Source organism: Montipora foliosa, chromosome 12 (genome assembly GCF_036669935.1).
Source record: "Montipora foliosa isolate CH-2021 chromosome 12, ASM3666993v2, whole genome shotgun sequence".
Classification (NCBI taxonomy): Eukaryota; Metazoa; Cnidaria; class Anthozoa; order Scleractinia; family Acroporidae; genus Montipora; species Montipora foliosa.
The window spans coordinates 17,729,816-17,742,315 of NC_090880.1; the positions used below are offsets into that span (position 1 = coordinate 17,729,816).

At 39.6% G+C, this 12,500-nt stretch overlaps 2 protein-coding genes and 1 long non-coding RNA gene across 10 annotated transcripts in view; 2 read left to right on the forward strand and 1 right to left on the reverse strand.

Moving 5' to 3' along the window:
* The window catches only part of LOC137979717 (uncharacterized), a 23,682-nt gene extending 13,646 nt beyond the window's left edge, over nt 1-10,036 (reverse strand). For 3 of the 5 annotated variants that reach the window (XR_011118402.1, XR_011118399.1, XM_068827039.1), the window contains exons 1-2: nt 9,724-10,036; nt 2,542-2,635 (exon numbers count right to left, since the gene is read on the reverse strand). Coding sequence is in view for 1 of the 5 variants with exons in the window: in XM_068827039.1 (XP_068683140.1) it covers nt 2,542-2,635; nt 9,724-9,726 (97 nt within the window). In the remaining 4 variants the exon portion in view is untranslated. Of the gene's footprint in view, nt 1-2,476; nt 2,636-9,723 lie in introns of those variants that run through there. The other 2 variants (XR_011118401.1, XR_011118400.1) reach the window with 2 other exon arrangements.
* LOC137979715 (short transient receptor potential channel 7-like) overlaps nt 1,082-12,500 on the forward strand; it is a 98,590-nt gene continuing 87,171 nt past the window's right edge. Inside the window, exons 1-3 of one of the 4 annotated variants that reach the window (XM_068827033.1) lie at nt 1,536-1,577; nt 1,671-1,776; nt 1,925-1,973. The gene's annotated coding sequence lies outside the window, so the exon portion shown is untranslated. Of the gene's footprint in view, nt 1,212-1,535; nt 1,578-1,670; nt 1,777-1,924; nt 1,974-8,776; nt 8,903-12,500 lie in introns of those variants that run through there. The other 3 variants (XM_068827032.1, XM_068827034.1, XM_068827035.1) reach the window with 3 other exon arrangements.
* Nucleotides 3,883-5,772, forward strand: LOC137979836 (uncharacterized). Its single transcript, XR_011118412.1, has 2 exons — nt 3,883-4,504; nt 4,686-5,772. It is a non-coding gene; the product is annotated as an uncharacterized lncRNA (long non-coding RNA).

Here is a 12,500-nt window from a genome sequence, read left to right on the forward strand (position 1 = left end):
GAAAGCACTCGTTTACTGATCTGACTGATTAAGCCAAAGCGTTCGCTCCAGTGATTGACGTTCGTGTGAAGAAGAAAGCTCTCGTTTACTGATTAAGCCTAAGTTTCAAAAATCGAGATTCAACAATTCATGGTTCTTGAAAATGCGTACGTGCGTACTTGGCATTACTCAGCATGTAACCTCAAGTAGTAAGTCCTTGAGACTACAAAGAATGTCTAATCGGCGTGGGTGGGTGGCACTGAGGGAGCTAATATATATATATATATATATATATATATATATATATAACCGAAAAAGTGGAAAGAAATCCTCATCTACTATAAAGTGCTCAATAGCAGAGCTAGAGCTATGAATAATTATACTCCAAGAGCTAGGTTATTTGAACATTTACTGCAACTCTGAGTTTCATGCTTCTTGCGAAGCAATCATCAGGCAACTGCCAGAAATAACGGTTACAATCACAGAAATTTGAAATACAGAACAACGGATACGTACGTGACGTCTAGGCATATCATTGCATCTTTACATTTTTTAACATGAATTTCCTAACATGTCTACAACACGATGACAGCTCATTTCTTTTGTTTAGACTTGCCATTTCCGGTTTACAAATGATAAAATACTTTTCCCACAGACACAAATTGCATCTCTTAGTTACATTGGAGTAAGAACTAGCTTGTTTTATCTTGCACCATTTGATGTTATACTTAGCGTTCTTGTCTTTAAGACTCCATATGTACTTACTAAGTTCGGTAGCATGTTTGTAACGCTCGTTTCGGAATGAGCTTACATGGTTTCTATAACGCAATTTGAACGCAGTGTCACAGAGTCCAATGTATGTTTCCTTTGTGGTTTCTGTGGTGACCTCGGCCTGATAGATGACGCTTTCCACATTACAGTTACCATCCATGGGACACTCGTTAGGTTTCCTACAATTGCAGCTTTTCTTAGTTAGATTATTAGTGCGTGTAGGTTTACTAATTACGGCTTTGTTATGGTTGGTTATGATTGTTTTAATGTTGCCCATGCAGCTGTAGCTTAATTTGATGGTGTTACCCACTTCACAAAATTTTTAACCGTAACACCATCAAATTAACTAAAATATCAAAATAACTGTTTAAAACTATAGAAGAACTCTAACAAAACACAGGGAAGCCAAGAAGGAACATGGATGGACAAAACTGGAGAGGATTGAAATGGATTGAATTTGGGTAAATTTGAAAAACGTCGACCCACCTTTTTTCAAATTTATATCAGTCTATATCAAAATGTCATTTACACAGTTGGAAAATCATTCTCAGTTGTTATGTGGCCGTCATTTGGCAAATGAAAGACTCTTGCTCTGCCAATTTGACGTTTAGAGCTGATAATTAACAAAATTAAACGAAATTACCTAAAATAGCGTGACCTAGCCCCTTTAAGTGAGGTTTACACACTCACTGATCATATGACGATATCGATAATCAGGAAATTTATTTGCTGCAGATTATAGAATACCCCTTCAGTTATTTGTAAATGAGTAGCCTTTATGGATATATGCCTCAATGTTCGTTCCCTTACTTTTGGTCATTTTCAAGGTAAAAGATGCTGACATTCTATCGATTTTGTTTCATTTTTATTTTGTGGATCTCTTGACAAGAGGATTGATATTTCGTGTTTTTTTACCACAGCATCCAGCTGCGTCAATTTCATTTGATTCGAGGTAACATTGTTGTTGACAGATGCGCGACAATTGTCTTGAGAAGAGAAAAGCGCCCAAAAGGTTACGAACATAAGGTGATCCGAATATTTTTCGACATATTGAATAGATCAGGCGAATGATCTGCCACTGTAAGGTGGCCACCAAAGTTCACGTGGCAACCAAACGAACTATTCCCACAGTTCCTTGCGTGACTCGATTGTAAAGTGTGTTGTCCTTCGTTAGGAACGCCACAAGCACTTTTCAGTAGAACGGTGTGAAGGAATTTTGGTGGGTAAGTAATTCTTCTTTACTTTACTACCGAAAAAAAATGCGGTAGAAGAGCGCTTTAAGTGTTACTGCGTGGTAAAGACACTCTAGAGTTGCTTTCATTCCTTGCAATCGTTACAAGACTAAGCTTGCGCTCGCATGCACAAGATACAACGAAACCAAAATCACGCCTCGGTTAACCCGAGTTCAATTCGCAGGATAGAAAAAAAGGAAAATTGCATATATGTAGAATCAAAGTGAAATCAGACTTAGGAACAAGGGTCCTCTTTAGGATCCACCAAGTAACACCTCAACGTGGCAGGAAAAAAAAAACATTGTTTGAGGCCATATTAGATAATACACTCAAGACTTGTAATGTATGTATATCTGTATATGCCAGCTTTGTAAAACCTTTATCAATGGTTCGGCAAGTAAGTCAGAGCTTTGAATAGTGGGAACTGATAAATTCCATGTCCATCGAAACAGCTTGACCCCTATATGTAAGTCATGAAAGGTAACGTTACCAACCTTGATGACATAACTGGTGCATGACTGCATGTATCGTGTTCCAACTCACCCCTAACGTTACCAACCTTGATGATGGATCAGTGTTGGAGGCTGAGAAAGCCGCTTTTTTCCGTGCTCTAGGTCATGACCAAAAGGTAAAGTGCAAATGTAACCAGGGCCCTTATAGAAAAGAAAATGGAAGAAACATGGTGTTTTAAAGGCTTTACTTTGGCTTTTTAGTAATCACTATAATGTTACATTATATTTGTGGCATTATTGCAATCCGCGAAAAATAATCCGTTTGGGTCAATACAGTTGATGCAATGATCTCTTCAACTCTGGTACAGCCTGTATAACTTGTTTATATTTCATACGTTCTTTAACTACGGTGTTATGTTGGTCGGATGCCCCTCTCTTTTATCAAGAGGCTAAGAAAAGCCTATGATCTGATTTAGTTGGCCCTAACATTTATCGCTGTTGTGTAAGTCTCTTTTTGCCCCCTTTTTCCTCGACGGATGGGATAACTTTCAACTGTATTCTCTGAATGCTGCAGCCCCCTAGTCCACGGCAATACAATGGTGAAAGTGGTTGCTCCATGCTTTCTATCAAAATTAAAACATTTCATTTCTCCCATACGGCCCTTGAGGCCGAGAAAGCCGCGATATCCGATTGTCGACTTTTTGAAACAATTATACCCCCAGCCCGCTTATATTTCATTTATTTACCCAGTTATCTCCATAAAACGTTGTCGGGGCCATAACCATACCATCGCAGAAATTTGTCTCGTAGTACTTGCTTTCCGTTTCTATAGCTAAGTCGAATCAAAGCGAACTCGAATAGTGTTGGGAGGTAGACCGGGCATCCATCGATCTCACTCTGATCGAGAGTGATAAAATTCACTCTGCCACAGGTAAACATGCTACCGCTCTTAATTAATCTTGAACGATCGTGTTTCATTTTTACCTCGTGGTGCTTTAGATGAAACACAGGTACAAACAAAGAACTGCGTATTTACGGTAAGCCAGAGCCATCCATCAGCTACTTTAAAGGGGCAATGCACATGTCCTGGTAAATTTTCTGTTTTTAGGTCAAAGCTGGGTAAAAATCTAAATTAGTTCTGTAGCTCACACGTACAACATCCTTGACAACCCACTGACAGGATATAGAATGTATTTATTGCGCAAAGACCGATTCGTATTTAATGGCGACTTTCTGAGACAACATCTCCAGACTCTCCTAGTTACTCGTTTTTACTCGTGGATATATCCACGAGTTTTGGTGAGGTTCTTTTCTGCAAATGTGTCACTCCTGCGTAACCGGAAGTTCGATCTAATAAGCCAAGGATGGATAATCACAACACAGCTTAGAAAGCTGTGACTTCCTGTTTGCGGGGTTGTGCGCCGCCATTGTGGCACGTCGCTTTTATACTTAAGTGTTTGAGCACCTTCCGCTGCATTTAGAAGCAAGAAACGGAAGAATTCAAGAAATGGCTTTCTTCGAAGGTGAAGCAAAATATTCTGAACAAGTACACATTGGTGCAATTAATTGTGCACCGCCTTTCACTGACCAACGCGAAGAATTAATAATACATGTAGAAATGGAATCGACAGACACATGGGGAGAAGACAGTCCCTGTTCATCCCCTAAGCTCACGGGGGATAAATAAATTCCATTTGGAAGGTGACTGCCATTTGGAGAGTAACATCGAAGCTATCAATGTATACCAATGTTTATCAAAGCTATCACGAAGTTTTGCAAGCTATGAGTCATCAAAGCCACATGAATACAACTTGAACAACATCCGTGACATGAAAAACAGTGAGGCAAGCAAGCAATCCATGCTTCCAGACACTAGTACTTGTGTGGTGGACCATAATGAAAAACTGTCGAAAGACTCGGTCACTGATTATGTAACGAAAACTGATGAGAAATCCGTACCAATCTCTTGCGATAGAGCAAGGGCTGAGGCAGTACATGCTCCCCGGGACAGAGAACCTTCCAGGATTAATTCCTTTCAAGAAAACGTCGAGCTTGTTTCAGAAAGACAAGGTAATTAGAAAGTGTATGATGCATTATTTAAATAAGGACGTACTGAGCTCTTCTGAGTTGAGAAAGTGTTTTTCTCTTGCTTTTGGAAAATATTATATCTCTATACCTACACCGCAACTCAGACGTAACAATCTTCGAGAGTAGGAGATTCTAATCGTCATTTTTATCTTATTACCCGCAGGACTGCTGAACACAAAAAAGACTTGTCAGTTCTATTGTGCATTCAAGATCAATCTGCTATTACGCATTCGACAAAATTGAACCAACAAAATGAGAATTATTGTCTATCAAGAGAAAAGCTCTTGACATCGGGAGACATTGAATCGAACCCTGGCCCTGTTGCTTATGAAACGAGTACACATACAGCACATACAATACGGAGAAATCCTTCTATAGCACTGTTGCAGGCTCGATTAGGTAAAAAAGGACTGAAGGCACTAGAATGTACCTCAGATAGTTCATGCTTCTGTTCTTCTGTTGCCCACCAGTTATACAATTATCCTTCCTATCACATGAATGTGCATGCTGCTGGAGTTGAATCCATCAGAAACAACAGTCAAAAATTTATTGGACCCATTACAGAGCAATTGTGCGTTTGTTGTTACAGCAACATACATGGTGTGATGCACCATGGGGTGGGCACCACTAACTGACTCCTATAAGCAGACAACAGGGAACTACTGTGAACATTGAACATCTAGATGGAAGACACTATGTTTCAGCACTTCAGTATTATAATGACAGTATATCAGGTTATGAAATCAGCTGTGTTACCAATGTCAACAATTATTCAGAGCCTGGTAATAATCGATTAATTAACGATGGCCAAAAATGATGTGAGTGTCAGTAATAATTTCTACAAAGCAGTGGCAAAAAAGAGCTTATATGAGAGAATCTATCAAGCGGAAGAGACAAAATCACTTGAAGAGTTCAGGGAAAGGAAAAACAATACAAAACGCCAAACCAGATCTGAAAATATTGAAGCAGCAAGGGAATAGGAAAAGAAAAGCAATCCAGAACATATCAGAGACCTAAACAGAAAAGCATAAAACCATTAAAGGAAAGCTGTGCAGAGGTCAAGGCTAAACCAAACTGAAATTTGTCAAGGTCAAGACTCTATTAGACATTCATGTCAAAAGTGATTCAGTCTTTTTCGTGATACGATAACACATGGCCCTGAATATATATGCACTTCCTGTGATCAGTTATGGTTCAGATAATCTGTTTTTAAGTGTAACAATATCAAATATAGTGATAAATATTCACAAGGTTTGTTGGAGGAATGTATAACTGGCACAAAAAGTGTCAATATTACTGAATGGATCTGCTCTACTTGCTAAACATGATGACATTAACAATATGACCTGGCAACAAAAATCAGACCTTATTCAAAATTACCCTGTCATCTGTGCAACGAACTTTGAACACATGGTACAGCTCTTTATAGAGGATGTGTTAAAGATTTATCTTATGCCTATTGGAGAAATGGTATACTTATTTCACAGGGTTGAATTCCAGCAAAGGGGATTACCTCACATACATGCATTATTTTGGGTATCTAGTTGCATATGAGAGCCCATCGTGCTGTTACACAATTATCCAACTATCAATGCTAATGCATTAAGAAAACTTCAGCCTGCCGATTTTACAGTCAAACCAAGTGAAGCGTACCCCTCAAGATTGCATTAATGAACTGATTATTTGAAACTTGAACCCGCTAGTCGTTTCAAGAATGCAATAATGAATTGATTATTCGAATATTGAACTCGCTCGTTCGATTCAAGAATACGGCTAACGGGTTCCGTTTCCGAAAAATCGATTCAGTATTGCATTCTAGAAAAGACTAGTAGGTTTGAAACCTACTAGTCGCAACAGTGAATTAATTTTTCGAAAACGGAAGCCGTTAGCGAATTTAGCCGTATTCTTGGATCGAGCGAGCGAGTTCAATATTCGAATAATCAATTCATTATTGCATTCTTGAAACGACTAGCGGGTTCAAGTTTCAAATAATCACTTCATTAATGCAATCTTAAGGGGTACGCTTCACTTGGTTTGACTGTAAACAATCGCGGTAACTTTCATATCCACGAGTAACGACAGTGGCACTTTGATTTTTGTTTTGTTTTGTTTTTGTCTGAATTGCCACCTCTCTTATCATTGGCAACTGTACAGACGACTCCACTGATATTGTAAATCACCCGCCCGTGAGAAAGGGCCAGTTGGAAAATAAGGACTGGACTCTGGACTCTGGACTGGACTGGACTGGACTGGGGTTAATTTTTTAGAGTTACAGATCCATTCAAACACATTCCGTGTCTTTCTGCTGAAGGCCGTCCATGGTAAATTTTGAATCTAGAGACTTCTGATGATTTCTGCATTTCTGTATGTAGACTCATATGCACGGTCGAGTCTGCCTTTTTGTCGAGGCTCGGGAGTCGAGGGTAGCAGTTCGAGGGCTGAGGGTTATTTGTCGAGGGTCGAGTGTCCCTTTTTACCGAAAAAGTTCTTTTTCGATATTTTAAAAGTCAGCTTGAAAGAGAGGTTTAGATGACAAAAACAAAGGAAAGTGGATGATATGTAAACATTTTTCACATTCATTCCAACGAATCTCTGTTTCTGTCCTCACTGCCTCACTATAAAGCTGAATATTTGATATTTCGAAAATGGCCTATTGATACAATATTACACAGAGAGTAAACTAAGAAAATAATCAACTAGGGAACGTTACCTTCCTTTATAAGTCAATAAATTCTCTTAAGTTTAAACTGATACCAGTAGGGAAAATTTAAGAAGGTTGATCACGATTCTTCACGGCTTATCTTTGTTTTGTTTAATCAACGCGGTCTACAAGTTACGTCTTTCTCTTTTATTCAGTTTCATTTTGTTAGCTTTTTTCATCGGGCTGTTCGAATTGTTGTTTTTTTTGTTTGTGACGATGAAAACCGTGACAAACGTACGGACACAAACACAGCTAAGTCAGCTAAGACCGTCGCCACGATTTTATCTGGGTTTTCGCTTTCCTAAGGAACAAGGGGCTGGACAATCTGCGAGCCAGCGAACCATGCGAATTTCGCATTTAAGTCTAAGCATCCATTTCAAATAGCGCTGATAAACAGTTAAGTCTAAGCACCCATTTTAAAATGGTTAGCTTTCAATAATTGTGTGACTCGCATGTTGACTTGCATGGCTCGCCATGTTGGCTCGCATGACTCGCACATTGTTCTTACTCGAGGAACAGAATCGTCTGACACAATTTCTTTAACGTAGTCTAACGCTTTCATTGCTTCTAAAATGGTTTAAACATCTCTGAATACAGAAAACATCTCACATAAAAACGAAAAGCATAAGAGCTCAATAAAGGGCATATGACGCACGAGTGTAACTTTGTTCCACAATTTCTGCCCTGCCTTCCTGTCAATTTTGGGTCTTTTTTAGACTCGCGTGATATAGGAACGTGCATGAAATCGGAAATTACCTGCAATCAATTCGATGATTATCATTTGACAAATTTCAAAGGACATTTACTGTAATTTCATTTTGTTATCAGTTGGTTAGTGCTTTACAGTGATGTTTGTGTTCATAATAGCGAGATCAGTGATAATGACTTCAAGATGTTGTGCGGTAACTCGGTAGATTTACCGACATTGTCTCGCATGAGACGTATACTCCAGAACCCACACGAATAGCGAGCTTGGTACAACTCAGTAAGCTGGATAAATAAAGCGAAGCCTGAGTCCTTTGGCATTCATGAAAGAAAGCACCAAATAGAATGTGACAAAATATATATTGCGTTATATTTAAAAGGTCAAAGACAGATCACTGATTGAAAGCATTGACAAGAAAAGTCACACAGGGTACTGGGACAGGTCATGATTCTGTCTTACATCAGGAGCTCATCTGCTTACATTAAAAATAGTTGCGGAGTCTGTGGTTTGGATGTGACCTCTTCACCGACAGGGAAACTCTCCGCGAGAAATTACGACGGGAAACACAGCGTGAGGGATGGTCAAGTTACGGAGAACTTTCTAAGTATGTGTAGCGAAGCTTGTAAATACTCGCTTAAAAGATTACCTCAAATTAAAGAGAAATGGAGCCAAATACTGCTGTGTTGACCTCGGGTGACTATTTGTAATGAAACTGATTCTAAAAAAGTAACCCCCAGTCCAGTCCAGTCCAGTCCAGTCCAGTCCAGTCGAGAGTCCAGTCCAGTCGAGTCCAGAGTCCAGTCTAAATTTTCCAACTGGCCGTGCGAAAGTGGACAAAGGACGGCGTTCGATGTGGGTTAATGAGAACAAGAGAACATGGCTAATTTGAACTGGGGAACAATGTCAAATTATTTTAGGGAAGAAGGGAACAGAAACAATTTTAGGGATCAAAAAGCTAGGAACAAGTTTGAAAGTAAGTTGGGGAACAAGGGAACACAAGCAAAGATTTATAGGAAACAAGAAGACGTAGATCGGTTAATACTTCAGTAAATTTTGTTTGAAGTATTCGCGGCGGCATTTCGTAAAGTAGATGCGAGTTTTAACTCCTTTGTGAAGCTTAAGGCCCCGTCCACACTATCCGGGTATTTTTTAATCAACATTTCCCAAGGGTGTATATGCCGTTTATGTCAGCAATGAAGCGAGAAATGATTCTAACAAAGCGTTAACCTGAAAAACATTTTAATTGAACCCTGAGGAAGGTAGCAGTTGGTTGCCGAAAAAAATTAGTTAACTTTAACAAACTTCAGCAACTACAGAAAGCAGGGCCACTTTTAACCATGATGGACCAAACGAGCCGGCTCGCTTGGCTCGGCAGTGGGAAAAATTGTATTCCGTTAAGTGTTGGGTTCATAGCGGCTCGTGGAATAATTTGTCTGATTTGTATTGCGTTATGTGTTGTGTTTATATATTTAGCGGCTCGGTTTGCTCGTCTGGCTCGGCAGTGGATGTAGGAACGAGCAATAAGTTGTTTGGCTTAATTGTTGAGTTATTATATTTAGCGGCTCGTTTGGCTCGGCATTGGAGGAAAGATTCCCAATGTATTTCACGTTGTTATTTATCTTTGTTTATCATATTATAAATTCAAATGTAACTTCAAATTAATTCTACTTTCAACACAGGTAACCCAGGCTCACTGTGTGCGTCACGTAGGTATTAAAATATAAAGAACATATGAGGCGAAGTTTAGGTCTGAAAATTTGCTAGAAAATGCAAATAATAATCGATAAAACTTACCATGTGGTGAGCTGTTGTTGTCTTTAATACGTACACGAAGTTTCGGGAAAAATGGTCCCCGTTCACCTTCCTTCATAGTATAGTGACAAGGTAGGAGACGGAAGCCAGCTTATGGACTCCGATCGACTCAAAACAAGCACGATTTTTTCGCGAAAATCGAATCCAGTCGCTAAATAAACACGCCAGGCTCGTGGGACATGAATTTCTCTAAACCATGAATCCACTGAAGCATCTCCAGGTAGCAACACGAAGCCACCAGACTCCGTAAAACTTGTAAGTTAACCTGCTAAAATGGCGGCCAGAAAGCGTTGTACTCGCGAAGTGCTCAGTGAATTTTGTTTTTAGCAATGTGGGACTCCCCTCCCTCCAGAACTTATTAAACTCGTCACCAGGCGTCTAGAGTTCAGTGCCATTTTGAATTGGACACTTCGCGAGTACAACGCTTTCTGGCCGCCATTTTAGCAGGTTAACTTACAAATTTTACGGAGTCTGGTGGCTTCGCGTTGCTACCTGGAGATGCTTCAGTGGATTCATAGTTTAGAGAAATTCATGTCCCACGAGCCTGGCGTGTTTATTTAGTGACTGGATTCGATTTTTGCGAAAAAAATCGTGCTTGTTTTGGGTCGATCGGAGTCCATAAGCTGGCTTCCGTCTCCCACCTTGTCACTATACTATGAAGGAAGGTGAACGGGGACCATTTTTCCCGAAGCTTCGTGTACGTATTAAAGACAACAACAGCTCACCACATGGTAAGTTTTATCGATTATTATTTCCATTGTCTAGCAAATTTTCAGACCTAAACTTCGCCTCATATGTTCTCTATATTTTAATACCTACGTGGCGCACACAGTGAGCCTGGGTTACCTGTGCTTTCAACTGAAGATGGTCGTTGCACGACCGAAACAAGTCTTGCAAATTTAATTTCAAATGTGTCGTCACTTTTATAAAAATAATTTGTATGATGTTTAGTCTTGGGTTCATATATTTAGCGGCTCGTTTGGCTCGGCAGTTGATGAAAGAACGAGGAATAATTTGTATGACGTTTAGTCTTGGGTTCCTATATTTAGCGGCTCTTTTGGCTCGGTAGTGGAAATGAGTTCTATATTCTTCACACGATCTCGAGAAAAGTGTAGTTAACCGAACCGTAACATGAAAGCTAAACTTTTAAAAGAGTGCTAAGGCCTAATCACTGAAACGAGCCCTTAGGCTTATAATTGATCAGTAAATCAGTGCTATATTGTTCACACGAGACTTAACGTCATACAAATTATTCGCCTTTCTTTCATCCACTACCAAGCCAAACGAGCCATCGCATTGACATAAAGAGCTTATGAGCCTGTGGTTATTGATGATCAAAGAGCAAACGAGCCGGCTCGTTTGGTGGATGGTTAAAAGTGGCCCTGTATTCTGTAGTTTAGCAAGTTTTAACATCTTTTTTTTTTTTCACTTATAGTTCAGATGAAAACAAGTTTTTATTTCAGTTTAGGATATTTTGCAAATATTGTACAACACGAACAAGATGGAACGATCGGGCAATTCTTAAGACATCGAAAAACTCAGTTTTGAAGTGACGTTTTCGATGCCGTAGCCGTTGTATGAAATCCGATGATGTTACAAACTCAAACAGTCTTGAACGCGTGCATATTCAACGTGGCCGCTGAACGAATATGCTGTCGCTTCTCTTGTCGCTAACTCGCACGCCTCATGTCGCATGCTCTGTTGACAATAGCTACAGAGGAGTCCTGGATACTAGAACGAATCCGGATACGTGTGGACGGGCAAATTCGATTTCGTTACGTGTGCACGTGAACATTTTTGAATCCGCAGACTAAAGTTGCGGATTAAAAAATACTCGGATACGTGTGTACGGGGCCTGGGATCCTGGAAGAGGCTACCACTGCTAAAACAAACAACGCTTTTCATTGTTTGGCTATGCTCAGCTTCACTGAAATTCCTGTGACATCTGACAGTGCTCTGGCTGACTGGAATACTCCTCTGTCTCATATCGTTGTAAACTTATCTTGGGACGTTTTCAAGAAAGGGTTGTAGCAATAAGCGAGATTCCTTTTCTCGATAGTTATTTTTACACGAGTTTGATTCAATCTCTGCAGTTCCATCACAGCTTTCTAATTTTGTATTTAAATATAGTTAACAATTATTCGCCGAAGGCGTGGTGAATTTCACCGATATCCACCGAGTCTGAGGTGAATAATTGTTTTATTACTGGTAATAGTTTTCACTACATCTGCCCTCGCGTAAGATAATACCGATGGCAGTTGAAGTATTTTCCAATTAATAAGTGCTGCACATTGTGATCTTTTCATATTATTTTACATGTAATAGGGTAGGTAAATGAAAGTGAAATATGCAAGGAAAGGATGGGCAACAACAAACAGCATTTATTTTTAATTTCTATCAACGTTTATTGATACCCTATCAATTGAAAAGCAATTGACCTAATGCCTTGAAAATATGATAGTAAAACAGGAACAGGAATATTCAATGATTAAAAGACTTCAACGGCCGGTCAACGGACAATGTCCGAACTGATTTTGGAGTTGACCGGTCAACCTTTCGTCTTGCTGGTCATGTTGACCGGTCACATTTGATCGTTTTGAAAATGAAATAAATTAAAGTTTCCATGCTGTTCAGTTGTTCCAGTTGTAGAAACGGTACGTGACCGAGCTAAAATGAATTTGGCCGCTCATCGTGTCCGAAGACTCTCCGGAAACTATTTCGAGCCCTAGTACGACGTCATTTTTTGATCCATGCATGTG